The sequence below is a fragment of the Colletotrichum tamarilloi genome, assembly GCF_030869305.1.
Source record: "Colletotrichum tamarilloi strain Tom-12 chromosome Unknown Scaffold_18.1, whole genome shotgun sequence".
Taxonomy (NCBI): Eukaryota; Fungi; Ascomycota; class Sordariomycetes; order Glomerellales; family Glomerellaceae; genus Colletotrichum; species Colletotrichum tamarilloi.
This window is the reverse complement of record NW_026849401.1, coordinates 291,150-305,101: the sequence shown is the minus strand read 5'-3', so window position 1 is coordinate 305,101 and position 13,952 is coordinate 291,150. Positions and strand designations below refer to the sequence as shown.

General features: G+C 54.6%; 5 protein-coding genes across 5 annotated transcripts; 2 read left to right on the top strand and 3 right to left on the bottom strand.

The window, feature by feature from the left end:
• Positions 1–1,257: 1,257 nt before the first annotated feature.
• On the top strand, positions 1,258–2,278 carry CTAM01_06518 (uncharacterized protein; the record flags this gene model as incomplete). The annotated part of the gene is made up of 3 exons (XM_060522545.1): positions 1,258–1,588; positions 1,662–2,032; positions 2,114–2,278. 3 exons carry the CDS (start codon positions 1,258–1,260, stop codon positions 2,276–2,278), a joined length of 867 nt encoding a protein of 288 aa, XP_060382804.1.
• A 759-nt stretch (positions 2,279–3,037) lies between these two features.
• Positions 3,038–5,484, top strand: CTAM01_06517 (elongation factor G; the record flags this gene model as incomplete). Its single annotated transcript, XM_060522544.1, has 2 exons — positions 3,038–5,373; positions 5,430–5,484. The coding sequence occupies 2 exons, from the start codon at positions 3,038–3,040 to the stop codon at positions 5,482–5,484; spliced, it is 2,391 nt and encodes a 796-aa protein (XP_060382803.1).
• Positions 5,485–5,974: 490 nt separating this feature from the next.
• CTAM01_06516 (uncharacterized protein) lies at positions 5,975–6,615 on the bottom strand (the record flags this gene model as incomplete). Its single annotated transcript, XM_060522543.1, has 2 exons — positions 5,975–6,117; positions 6,189–6,615. The coding sequence occupies 2 exons, from the start codon at positions 6,613–6,615 to the stop codon at positions 5,975–5,977; spliced, it is 570 nt and encodes a 189-aa protein (XP_060382802.1).
• A 996-nt stretch (positions 6,616–7,611) lies between these two features.
• CTAM01_06515 (fungal specific transcription factor domain-containing protein) lies at positions 7,612–10,600 on the bottom strand (the record flags this gene model as incomplete). Its single annotated transcript, XM_060522542.1, has 4 exons — positions 7,612–8,812; positions 8,864–9,612; positions 9,671–10,352; positions 10,407–10,600. 4 exons carry the CDS (start codon positions 10,598–10,600, stop codon positions 7,612–7,614), a joined length of 2,826 nt encoding a protein of 941 aa, XP_060382801.1.
• A 1,008-nt stretch (positions 10,601–11,608) lies between these two features.
• Positions 11,609–13,565, bottom strand: CTAM01_06514 (uncharacterized protein; the record flags this gene model as incomplete). The annotated part of the gene is made up of 4 exons (XM_060522541.1): positions 11,609–12,756; positions 12,805–12,839; positions 12,910–12,984; positions 13,048–13,565. The coding sequence occupies 4 exons, from the start codon at positions 13,563–13,565 to the stop codon at positions 11,609–11,611; spliced, it is 1,776 nt and encodes a 591-aa protein (XP_060382800.1).
• Between the last annotated feature and the right edge of the window lie 387 nt (positions 13,566–13,952).

Here is a 13,952-nt window from a genome sequence, read left to right as displayed (position 1 = left end):
TAACGTCGGGAATAGTATTGATGGGACGAGAGTTTGTCGATCCCGAAAGTCAAACAAGAGCTTATTTCTGCGAGCGGCTTATTAACGGCTTCGGTTTTGCGCCACAGATAGAAAGCACGGGCAGCCTCAGTCACACTGCTAGCTACTTATTCAACATTTTAGTCAGCTGAATCATCAACAGGTAACTTGGCCGAGCGGTCTAAGGCGCCAGACTCAAGCTTCAAAAGCTTCATCCGTCCAACGGATGAGCATTCTGGTCTCGCAAGAGGCGTGAGTTCGAATCTCGCAGTTATCATTTTGCCGTTTTTACTCGATGTAATGATGCGTCTTTTGCCCGTCTTTCGTTTTGTTACCTAACCCTCCCCCCTTTTGAATGGTCTCGATGAACTTTGCCAAGTGCCGCCAGTTCGAGAGAAACCTCCATGGATGGGTCTCTGAATGCATTCTGAAAGTACATTGCAAGTGAAATTTAGCCACCAAAACTTCAAGGTCCCTTCAAATTCTGCTGTGCGTGTTCTTTCAGCAACCAGTACTCTAGATATCTGCCCCCAGGAATGGTGGAAATAATTAGTCGTGCGATGTAAGCCTGACTTTGGCTGATTGAAATGTTTGCTGGTGTTGACAGAAACTCTCACCAAAAGGGGTCAAGAGTGGTCAATTCGTCAAAACCTTGACGACATCCCACTTGCACACCGAAACCTCGCTTTCAATACGGCTTCAAGTTTTCGAAGTGACAAAACAATCAAAGATGACGAATGCGCCATACAAACAACCACCAATAAACAATCCCCCGTCCCTTGGGAAATCCCCCCGACCCCGAACCTGACCACCCCGACTGATGATTGACGCAGCCTGCAGCCCTGCACGGTCCCAAACATCCTCCCGCGCTCCGCTCACCTCATACACAAAGTGTCGGAGCTCCTTTCAAATCATCCAACGCGCCGCGCAACCACTCAATGAGGCATGCGCCGGCGCCCTCCTCGACATCAAACCAGGGCTCCCAGATGTGTTTGGTGTTTCAAAACACAGAATGCAAGGGCGGCGGGTGAGGTCGCACAGTCGCCCCCTTCCCATAGTTAGCAACGTAGGCTGAGGCACTCGGAGACGTGACATCCTGCTGGTCAGATTCTGTACATAGTCCTTGACATTGCAAACCCCGAGTAGTCGGGAATATCATATCTACCTGCCATCTACTCGTTTGAATATCGTACAATTCCCTTTCTTGTCACCAATCGCCCGAGAACCAGAGCTGGCGCTATGAAACCCAGCAATACACCCTACTCCGACGCCCGTCGAGAGGCAGACATCACCGACGATGCCATGACCGACGTCAGCGTGTCGCTCCTCAGCGATGAGGGCAAGCCATGGAAGCGGGCAGACATTGAAGACGGCAGATGCTCACCATCATCACGAGCGAGTCGATGCGCGAAGACCCGGAACCTCTTCCGACGATGGCGCTGGCTGCTCGATACCTTTCTTCTGGTCGTCATCGTCGGCCTGCTCCTTGAGAGAAGGGGCATTTCAACAATCAACACACCAGACAAGCGTCTCGAGCCAGTCGGCGACCTCACAGGATTCGCACCTAAATGTACGCCAATACATCCTCCGTCACTTACTCAATGCTACCCACAAAATAGACCAAAACTAACAATGTGCAACAGTCTCCCAGCAAATAACAACCTTCCACCCAACAACAGATTTCGTCCCCGACGACCCAAAAGCCCTCTTCACAAACGCAACTCTCCAGGAGCAGTGGCTCTCCATCGTGCCCAAGGGCCTGGGCTACCTGGAAGTCAAGGACCCGAAGGCCCACGACAACCTCCCCGTCCCGTTACCCGAGTTCGCCCCGCGCACCGTCTTCACGACCTCGATGACGCACCAGCTCCACTGCCTGTACGCCATTCTCGAGAGCTACGCGGGCATGGCCGTCAACGGTAGCGCCAACGTCGATATGCACTCGCATATCCCCGAGGGCACGGAGGGCGCGGAGGGGCCGTGGCATTTGCAGCACTGCTTTGAGTATCTGCGGCAGGTGGGTAGTCATGTTCTGTTGTTTTGTGTTTCTCTCCGGAGATGTGTCTGGTGGATGGGGAACTAATCTTGGTTGAAATAGGCCATCATGTGCGCTGGCGATGTCGCGCTGGAGGGCACGCAGACGACGTTCCCGCCTGGGTTCACCGGTAGCGATGGATGGGATGCGAAGCACGTCTGTAAGGACTACAGGCAGGTGTACGACTACCTCGACAAGAACCGAGCTTTGGATGACCACTGGATTTGAGGCTTGTGTGTAACTCAAGGGAGTTTGGTTGGATAGAGGGATGGGCAATTTGGGAAAGGTATTGGCGTTTTTGCAAAAGATGAGCATCTCATTCAAAGGCGTAAGATAGCGTTTATTGATTTGGAGGAATGTCAACAAAAAAAAGAAGCTTCAAGCTCCTCCTTGGGCGGAATACGCTCATGAGTCTATCTCGTCTGATGCTTCCAATTGAACCCAAATGCTGTGCCGCAGGTTTGCCTATGCTTGAAGCTCTGACAGCCAGGGCTGCATCATATGATGATGTGTACTTTCCAGGAGCCATGTCAGCACCGCAACTCACCCAAGAGCAACACAGTTATATCAATACATACATACTTACCTATATGGTGATTTAGTATAAAGATACAAGTATTAGGTAAAGCACACGGACATGCTCCGGCCTCCACTTCCGGCGATTACCCGTTGAACCGGCCGGCGTAAGTAATCCCGATGCCGCGATTCGTCCACTGCCGGGCAGAGGACCCACACCTCCACGAAAACACGTGCCTCCGCGACGGCGCGAAATCGGAATCCCTGTCACTCCCGTCCCCAAGAAGAAAAAGTTTCGCCTGGGCAATTGGAAGACAGCAAGGCCAAAAAAAAAAAAAAAAAAAGATGAGCCCCGTATCAGACCATTTGTCCCGAATGGATCCCGGCTCCCTTTTCCTGTAATACCTTTCCCCATTGCATATTCCCATCCTCCCCTTCCCCTTCTCTTCGTCCGCACACACATTGGTCACGATGAGGGCTCCACGAGCCGTCAGAGTGCCGAATGGCGGTCTGCTTGCAGGCGTGAAGCCTCAAGCTGATGCACGACACTTTAGCAGCTTCGCCGCCTGCGTAAAGAAGCAGTCCTCGACAACGACGACGGCATGGAAGAAGAACTCCGTACGCGCCTTCTCGACGACCCCGATGGTCAGGGACGCCGCCGCCGAGGCCCTCAAGATGGCCCAGGACAACGCCTCCACCCTCACCCCCGAGCTGGTCGCCGCCAAGATGAGCCCCGAGGAGGCCAAGCGCCTGTCGCGCGTGCGCAACATTGGTATCGCCGCCCACATTGACAGCGGAAAGACGACCGTCACCGAGCGCGTGCTCTTCTACTCGGGCCGCATCAAGGCCATCCACGAGGTCCGCGGCAAGGACTCTGTAGGCGCCAAGATGGACTCTATGGATCTCGAGAGAGAAAAGGGCATCACCATCCAGTCGGCTGCTACCTTCGCCGACTGGAAGAAGACGGAAGAAGGAAAAGAGGAAACCTACCACATCAACATCATCGATACACCCGGCCATATTGACTTCACCATCGAAGTCGAGCGCGCGCTCCGCGTCCTCGACGGTGCCGTCATGATTCTCTGCGCCGTCAGCGGCGTCCAGTCCCAGACCATCACCGTCGACCGTCAGATGAAGCGCTACAACGTCCCCCGCATCAGTTTCGTGAACAAGATGGACCGCATGGGTGCCAACCCCTGGAAGGCCGTCGAGCAGATCAATACCAAGCTCAAAATTCCCGCAGCCGCCATCCAGATCCCCATTGGCGCCGAGAACGAGTTCGAGGGCGTTATCGACCTGATTGAGCGCAAGGCACACTACTTTGAGGGCCCCCGTGGCACCGTCGTCCGGACCACTGACGTCCTCCCCGGAGGTTACAAGGACCTCGTCGAGGAGAAGCGCCAGGAGCTCATTGAGAAGCTGGCCGACGTCGACGACGAAATGACGGAGCTCTACCTCGAGGAACAAACGCCCACCAACGCCCAGATCAAGGCCGCCATTCGCCGCTCCACCATCGCCCTCAAGTTCTCCCCCGTCATGATGGGTTCCGCCCTCGCCGACAAGGGCATCCAGACCGTCCTGGACGCCGTCTGCGACTACCTGCCCAACCCGTCCGAGGTCGAGAACAAGGCCCTCGACAAGAAGCGCGATGAGGCCACCGTCAAGCTCGTCCCCTACAACTCGCTCCCCTTTGTCGGTCTCGCCTTCAAGCTCGAGGAGAACAACTATGGCCAGCTCACCTACATCCGCGTCTACCAGGGCAAGCTCCGCAAGGGCACCTACCTCTTCAACTCCCGCACCGACAAGAAGGTCCGCATCCCCCGCATCGTCCGCATGCACTCCAACGAGATGGAGGACGTCAACGAGGTCGGCGCCGGCGAGATCTGCGCCGTCTTCGGCGTCGACTGCGCCTCGGGCGACACCTTCACCGACGGTGGCCTCCCCTACACCATGTCCTCCATGTTCGTCCCCGACGCCGTCATGTCCCTCTCCATCAAGCCCAAGCGCACCAGCGACGCCGACAACTTCTCCAAAGCCATGAACCGCTTCCAGCGTGAGGATCCCACCTTCCGTCTGCACGTCGACGAGGAGTCCGAGGAGACCATCATCTCCGGCATGGGCGAGCTCCACCTCGAAATCTACGTCGAGCGCCTCCGCCGCGAGTACAAGGTCGACTGCGAAACCGGAAAGCCCCGCGTCGCCTACCGTGAGACCGTCTCCCGCAAGACAGAGTACGACTTCCTCCTCCGCAGACAATCCGGCGGTCCCGGAGACTACGCCCGCGTTGCCGGCTGGATCGAGCCCCACGACGACCCGGAGGCCAACTTCTTCGAGACCCAGGTCGTCGGCGGCACCATCCCGGACAAGTACCTTACCGCCTGCTCCAAGGGCTTCGAAGAGGCCGCCCTCAAGGGTCCTCTCCTCGGCCACAAGGTTATCGGCACAAAGATGATTGTCAACGACGGCTCCACCCACGTCACGGATTCGTCCGATTTCGCCTTCAACCTCGCCACACAAATGGCCTTCCGCAAGGCCTTTGACGACGCCGGCGGCCAGGTCCTTGAGCCCCTCATGAAGACCACCATCACCGCGCCCAACGAGTTCCAGGGTAACATCATCATGCTCATGAACAAGCGCAATGCTACCATCCACGACACTGAGGTCGGCACCGAGGATTTTACCCTCATCGCCGACTGCAGTCTCAACGCCATGTTCGGCTTCAGTTCTCAGCTCCGCGCTGCCACCCAGGGCAAGGGCGAGTTCGGTATGGAGTTTAGCCACTACGCCGCGGCACCTCCTCACCTTCAGTATGTTGACCCCTCTTGACGTTACTCCGGTTAATGATTACTAACAACCTCTACAGAAAGGAGCTCTGCGCCAACTACCAGAAGGAGTTGGAGGCCAAGCGCACCAAATAAGCCACTGATCAAGAACTTTCCCCCACTTTCTTTTTGGGAGAGAATATTTGCATCCGAACACATGGTGACAAAACCATGGCACACAAGTGCCACCCGTGTATCAATATCGAAGCCCCCTTCTCGCCGTCCGCGAATCCTTGAGCAAAATCGCCAAACCGGGACGGATGGGGGGCTCGTACGTCGCCTATTTGGGCGGGCGTATGTAAAAATGTATATCTAATGTCATGTCAGGAATCTTCTTGTAGAAAAGCCTGGACGTGAAAGGAAAAAATCCAACCCTTCTGTAGGACCTTGTAAAAGATAAAGACAGGGTGTATAGGGGTAACGCGATTTATGATAGAACTAGACTTTGAAACAATACAAGCCTCGTCTTCTCTCCCATATGCTGTTCCTTTGCTTCTGAATAGTCCCCTGCTTGCGCGTGTGATTTGGAGGAATAAGGATGGTGCTAAAATCTGGCCCTCCTGTACTGACAATCCTATTTCGTGTCTCAGACGACCCGTTTGACTTGCTTTTCGGACGGCATCGTCGATTTTCGTCTCCTCGGACGCTTCACCGCAGCCGAGCTGGACCTCTCGCTCGTATGCCAGTAATATGGCGACGTTGGCTTCTCAGGAGCGCTCAAAAGGGCATCTACACCCACTTGGTCAGCAAAATCTAGCCTCCCTAATCGGGCCTCCTGCGTCCATTCGTATTTTCCTCACATATCACTCCAGGAACCCATCCGACAATAGTCAACACAACCGCAACCGCAACCCTCTTCTCGACCTTCCGTCCCGCCGCCCCGCGGTACACAGCCACAGGCGGACACGCAATCGCGATAATGCTCTCCCCGTTCAAGCAGCAACACCGGCATCGCAGGCACAAGCGCAGGGAGAGACATCCTGCGGTCTTACTCGTCGGGCGCGAGGGCTTGGGGGGTAAAGTGATGAGGTAGCGGACGACGCTGCCGCGTTCGGATCGAGAGGCTGTTCTCGGGAGAAGCGAGGGAGGTGTGCGGTTGCCGAGGCCGAGGCTGAGGTGGGAAGATAAGATGCGTTTGAGGGTGGATTGGGTGCCGGACCAGAGGGTGCGGAGGCTGGTTGATTTGCTATTGGTGCTTGCTTGGGATGGGGTCCCTATGGAGGACATGGCTGACGGATGGTTTGATGGTGTAGGATTTGTAGGACGTTATGTGAAGAGTCGGTTGTTTCTCAAGTGTGGAGGAGACGGGTCGTTGGCAGCGGATGATACATGATACCTGCCAAATGTTGAGACAGGTGCTGGGTCGTCACTGCATGAGCAGGACATGGTGTAGCAATCAGCACCTTCCCTTCCAGAGTGCTTAGCATCTGATAAAGGTGTATCATTTAATCCCATTCTATGAAATCCAGCCGGAGCCTGAATGTTCGGGTTGTTGACGATACACGCGATACACCTCCAGCGCTCTTCATATAGCCACAATACAAACCCCCCAACCCCCAAGCCCTTTTGGGTCAAACGGATTTGTTCTTGACCGCAGTAGAAGTCAATAAGTCCATGCTAGATTGAACACCGGCTTCATCATTTGAATTCACACGGTAGTGACGGTCAACACCGGCATACCGAGACACGGAGCCTCGTGTTCCCGGCACATCCACTTCGCCGTGGTTCTCTGCCGACAACCGAAGATCGACAGTACCACCCCCGCTCAACCTTAAAAGAAATCCTTGGCCGGGGGGGCAGACGACACGCCAGGGTGAATGCAGCGGCCTTGGAGAATCTAGGGGGTCATGTACCCCAAGTGTAAAAAGATGCATCGTGCGGGGGAGAGCAATCCACGTTGCGTTCTCGGACTTCGACTTCCGATTTTGGCACCTGGACAATTCCGAGCGTTTGAAGAATGATCACGGTGTCAGGCTGGATGGACGACGACGGGGAGCGGTCATCTCAAACAGCTGGAAACTATATCGCAGGAATGGGGGTCACAGAAGCTGAAGCCATTATTGAATCTGAACCGGCAAGAGAGCCGAGTTACCAGAAAACAAATCTCAAGTATTATACCGATAGCCCACTGACTATCTACGCAGGAGGCCGAGAGTGAGTATACCACTCCCTGTGTACATAAAGTCGTCAAGTCATCATTTTACCCTTACATTCATACATATGTCAAGCGGCACACTCCGCCAGCTCCCCTTCCCTCAACGCATCAAGCAGCACTCTTGCCGTATCCCTATCCCCGCGATCCTCGCCAGACCCAGGTGCAGCGGAATGCTGCGTAAGCTCATTCCACGCCGTCTCGATCCACCCGCCAGGCCCGTCATGCCCCGGCATCCCGTCAAAGTACATGCCATCAAAGTCGCCCGCAGCTACGTTCGCAGACTGATCATCTAGCGGAAACGCGGCAAGAACCTCGGCAGCCAGACCGTCGATACCCTCTGACGGCGGGCGATCTGCCATGTTGATGTCGCAGCTGCTTTGGTATTCCGCCCCGGTGCGCGGTGATGTGTCGTCCGTGACGCTGTCCTGGCTGTGGCTGCCCGCTGATGTCGGCGAGGTGGAGTCCTCGTCTGACGGGATGGCTGTCACGGTGCCCGGCGGCTGCATTCGGAACAGGTTTACTCTCATTGCTGCGGCGTCAAAGTCCGTCATGCGATCCGTGGCGTGCTCTACAGGTTCGGAGAACCCTCCGCTCGTATCCCTGCTGGCGTCCCTACTCTCGTTCCTCTTACGTTCGAGCAGCGCCTTGAGCGGATTGAAGCCGCCCGTGAAGAGACCTCGGAGGCTAACTGGGAAGTCTCCGTCTTCGGGCAGCCGTCCTTTGCTGAGGGAGAGGTCCATCGTCAGGGCTAGGCGGAGATAGGAGCTTGGCTGGGAGGCGAGGATGTCGGTCCAGTCTGCGATGACTGCGCCGCCGGGGGTTGCGTTTGCGGAATCCCCTGGTGCTGGCGATTCAATTTGCGCTAGATTAACAATGTGTCGAATCGTCTCGCTGACCCAGTCGACGCCGTCGTATTGTGGTTGGTAGGTTTTCATAGCTTCTATGAGAATGTTGAGGCGATGTTGCTTGAGCGCCGATTGCGTGTTGGGGTCGAAGGATCGTGAGGATGCCGATAGCTTCACGTCAAGGATGTGCAGGACCAGCGGCAAAGCGGTACAGGCTACGGCACTGATGGGCAGCCAGCGTGCGAGTCGAAGATGGATGAGTTCCTTGAGACACTCTGTTACCCCGGAAGCGGCATCCTGAAGCTCGTGTCGGTTCTCTCCGATGATGATGAGATCGGAGGTCGGGATGGCGTTGAAAGATGGCGCTGCGGCGGTGATGGCGAGGTGCAGGACTTCGTGGTGACTGAGAACCACTCGAGAGGAACTGAGCGCATGTTAGTAATTGTCAGTAGGTTGAATCCACATAAGAACTTACTGATAGTACATGTACATCAAATTGGTGTACAATATCACTGAGTCGTGTTGGAACTCGTTCCCTGGTGCCTTCATCCTCGCGACGGAACCGCCACCAAACACGGGAAACCGCATCGTCACACCCTTATACCATCTCTGTAGCGCAACTTTACATACTCGCACCTTGTCCTGTTCTTCGGCTCGCATCTCTCTGCCCCAACCCGGCCTGTCGTCTAGCGGGAAAACCAGGATCAGGATATCGGTCAGCACAACGCACAGCTCCACCAGTTGCTCCAAGATCTCAGCCAAGCACCGTTTTGTGCCTGGGTTATACACCCTGCTCCTCTCAATCTCATCAGCCAAGTCTGAATACCCAAGACTTTCATTCGCATCAAAAGTGAAATGACTCCGCGTGATCTGCAGACTGCGGCGGAGACCTAGGCCGACAATTCGATCGCGAATGATACAGCACCACCAGAGACGCTTGAGGAGGTTGCGCTTCTTGGGAGATGCTGTGCGCGTGGCGTAGTGATGGGCTTCGACCATTTTCGCATTTTGAATCGCGATGGAGAGCCAGGCTGTATTTGATTTGCGGAATGCCGGGGAGGTAGGCGAAGACCAGAAGGAGAGGAGGAGGGAAGCCTGTGAAATTGCGAGGGGTGACGATTCGGATTCAAGGTCGTAAAGAAGCTTGGCACGTCTATAAAAAGCGGCGCGACAGGCTCGAACGGTCGGAAAGCCGAGTGTCTTGATAGTCTGGCGGGAGACGAACTAGTTGATATTAGAATTGCGCCCTGAAAAGCCGTGAGATTGGATGGGGATAACGTACGTTGCAACAAGCGAACAGCATTGCCTGGAAGACGAGCAGTGAGAGCTTTTCGCCAGGTACGTAACTGGTAGGATTCACGCAGTAGAGATCCCAAAAGTCGCCCTCATGGATCATTGGCAGCAATGGGTGAACATGCAGGAAGTATTGCTGAACAAACTCGTCGAGTATGGCGCGTGTTGGTACCCTAAGACATCCCTGGAGCTCCAAATAGTTCACATCCTGTGGTGGTATTCCGTGAAGATTGCCCAATGTCAAGAATGGGTAAAAGGAGTATGTTACGTCTATCCCCATTGTGTTCTGTTGGCCAGCGGTATATGGCGTCGTAAATGGCTGATTGTTCAAGGGCAGAGAATTGGAAGGGAAAGCTTCGTACGTGCTGGTTGATGCTACTGAAGGCCTGGCGTGGTGACGGCTTGGCTTTGGTTGCTCATTCTGGGCATGGCTATCATTAACCACCGGGCTCTTTGGTCTTTCGGTGACTGTTGGTATTGTCATGTCGTCGCCGTGTGAATGATTGCAGGTTTGGGGTTGGGTGTCTGATTCGTTTGAGGGAACCGGCCGAGAGTCGTCACTCGTTGCTGTGATGGGATCTACGACAAGAAGTTGCTCGCCGGCCTCTGCATCGTACTGCGGATATGCGCCTTCCGCATTGTCGACGCCATCTCTTTGTTGCGCTCTTCGACTGTTCGCTGGGTTAGTATTACCAACAGTGAGGAACAAGAACACAGCTACTTACAACCGTGACGCGCGCCCAGTAACTACACAATTCTCACTGTCGAGATAGCAGTTCATGCATGGGCGACCTCGTTGAGACACGTCGCATCTCACTTTGCGTGCGCGACATGATAGACAGGCTTTTGGTGCGCGCTTGCGGACTTTGGTTTGCGACTTGGGCTTGGAGACTTCGGGAGGTGTGGTCTCAGATGCCATTATCTAGACTTTGGATCGCGCAAGAAGGGTTCTTCGCTGGGATCCGCAAGATAAGGGATTGGAGCGAGGAGAAGCTCGTCTACGAAGACTGAGTACGGGACCAGATGACGCGAAAAAAGAGTTGAAAATGTTGAGATTCCCAGACCTGGACTCAGCGACTTGACCGAAGACGGAAGACGGGAACACTTTGCGGGGTGTGGGGAAGAGGGGAAAGGCTTGCATGGCAACTCTGGAGTCGAAATTCTGGGGTCTGGAGCCGTCGACGATCCTTTGACGCTAGATGTCTGGGGATGGCATGGTGGTGGACACGAAGACACGGAGGTCGAGCCTGAGTTGGCATCCTACAGGGCCGGAGCTGTGACCAGGGGAAGCTATCGTCCAAGCCTGGAGCCGGGTTTGTATCGGAATGATCGGAATTGGTCCTTTCTCTCGCTCCCTCCCTCTCTCATTCTCGTACTCTGACTCGTCTCTTCCGCCGACTTGGCACAAACACTAATGATCTGTAATCCGCTCACCCTCCTAGCGAAGTGCATGCCGAACAGGTAGTGCTTTACCTTGGACATGGGGCTAGAACTTGGGGCCGAGGACTGCGAAACTGCAAAGTGGAGGGTTGAATTTGACATAGCAAATGAGAGTCAGTCAATTTCAAGGAACTCCTTTGCCGAACACCTCTGCCGAGTCGCCGCGGCGACTTCACACAGAACTCCACAAGAGCTCGGCGATGCACACCAATCAAACATGACGAACCTATTCCCCGACTGACGGCTGGGGTCGAGTCATTAGCGTCATCATGAACAGCGAGACCCCGAGCTTTCGGAGGTCTTCCGCCCAGCCATGTCAGGGACCACTGAACGCGGAATTAAAGAGAGGACACACACCTCGCAGACTGACACTCTTTTACGTCAAATGCCCTTGTTCATTGACGGAGCTTGTAGGATGAGATGATGTATCGTATCAATGCGTACCACCACCGATTCCGACTTCTGACTAGAACCGCCACGATGCCTCTCAGTCAGAATCAAATTCGGACGACGACGACGACGACGAAGAAGACGACTCCTCGCTCTCGATTGGCTTGAACACCCAGTCGCCATCATCTTCCCTCAATAAGCATACATTGACATTACCGACAGCTACATCCAGTCCGTTGGGCACATCCATACCATCGCCGACCTTTGCGAGAATCGAGGCATCAATCCGACAGAAGAGCATCGGCAACGAGTCGCTTTTCCACACCGATATGCCGTCGCGAGCTCCTCTGATGATAGTATGCAAGAGGTAGTAGATGCTGATAATGATTAGGCCTGTTGGGAACAGCATCCACAGCCAGTCTACCATAATGACCTGCACCATCTCATACGCTCGTCCGGTATATCGATGTCGGTCCTTGTCCCGAATCTCGCCGTGGAGCCGCACCTCATTCGTCAGACTGATGCTAAATCGGCCAATCCATTCCGGTAGTTTTTCTCTCGCGTTGTAGATCCCCTCGGCCCAATCTGACGAAAAGTTGATGATCGTGTATTGTTTCTCGTACGTGGTTTCGACAAGCGGGTCGACGAACCTCCGCAATGCAGCCAGCGCTTTTTTGGAAATACTGTACCTGGACTCTGGCGCAACGTTCATGTCTTTTGCTGGGATATCGACGAAGACGTACTCGTCGCCGTGCGCGCTGTTGCCCAATTCAAACCGCGTTGTGTTCCAGCTCATGGTAAGCTTTTGCTTAAGCTGGCTTTCGGTGATCGTAAAGTTAAAGCTCTTCATGCAGAACCACAAGGCGCATTCCTGAGCAATACTTTTCGTCTCTCGCTTGCTTTTCATGACCCACAGGACGTCGAAGACGGATATATATGTTTGCGTCGTCGAGTTCATTCGGTGCATGATGCCCTCCGAGGCTGATGTCTTGAATCGCTCCGTGGTCGGTGCATTTCGGCTGATTTCCACTGATGTGCCTCTGGGCAAGCTGTACCGGCACGTTTGCGATTTGTCGATACATATAGTCCTTATGTCTAGGGGGTTGCACTCGCCGCAAACTGCCAGCGTTGGCACGATGGGCCACGTGCAGTTGACACCGGAGCATTCGAGATCCAGGTTCTTGACATCCACGGATAGGATACCGCTGTATACGGCTGCTTTGGTGGACACATTGAGAGCCGGTACTACTACGTGTTAGTAAGTGATACATATGACAAGTGACGCATCATCACTCACGCGGGTCAAGGCCCCGAGAGACAGTGTAGTCCTATAAATCGCTTCTCTCTGGCGCTGCGACTTCGGGTTTATCAAGGCTTTGTCGTGGCTGGCCCTCGTACCGGTAGAGCTGCTGGGAGGATGCCTCGAGTCCGTGGACAAGAATGATAATCAAGGCGCCAATACAAGCAAGATGTCTGGCACGCCATCAGTTAGCACAACATCCCGGGCAAAAGAGAACAGGGGCTTCACGGCGCTACCTTCCTCTCAGTCGCCACAAGAGATACAAGCTGCCCCAAAGCCCGCGCGAAGCCTCGTCGTATATCTTGAAGTCTTCCAACCTGGCTCGACTGTTATTGGTGCGACGTTGCCGGGCCTCAGATACCCAGATCCAGGCAGATTGGCTAATGGAGGTCTCGACGATTCCGCTCATGGCTACGCGGACGCAAGTGAACATGGCTACAATGATGACATCAAAGTCGAGGTCGCCATTCATCAGTTGGGGGATTGGCTGCCGGTCGTAGTGCTTGAAGATGATGCCGAGGACGATGGCCCCGACGACGCAGACTGCAGCCAGGCGGTATTCGTCATTCCACCATTTGTATATGGACTTGTAGTCACTCTTGGGGAGGGGCCGCGGGGGTCCTTCTTCCGTATTATCGTCATCGTCGACCGCGCCGTCGTGTTCAATCTGCTGACATTTGACTCGCTTTCTGAGGGCCTTACATGAGCGGGAGCTCGTGGCCGAGGATCGAGAGGAGGGTATGTCGTTCGACATGAGGGATAGACATGTGTTTCGATGCTAAAGATACTCAATGGCAGGCTTATGAAGAGGGTCTGGATTGATTATGGCCTGGCAACAGAAGAAGGATAGGATGCGACGAGAGTGACTGATGCCCGATGCCAAGGTTGATGATTGAGGGCACGGCACTATAGATGGATGATGTTGGAGGGAGGTTCGAGTTGCAGCAGCTTGCAGTTGCGCCGGGCACCTCAGGCTCCCGTCCATGGCCTCTGCGCAAGACGAGGTACCTAAACGGCGTGATGTTTCTGAGAAGGAGCATCCCAGTTTATCACCGGTGTCGTGCCTTCCCTTCAAATTCGACTTCATAAAGGGAAGGATGGCTCTCAGGGTTCAAGCCACACCTCCACTTACACGAACATG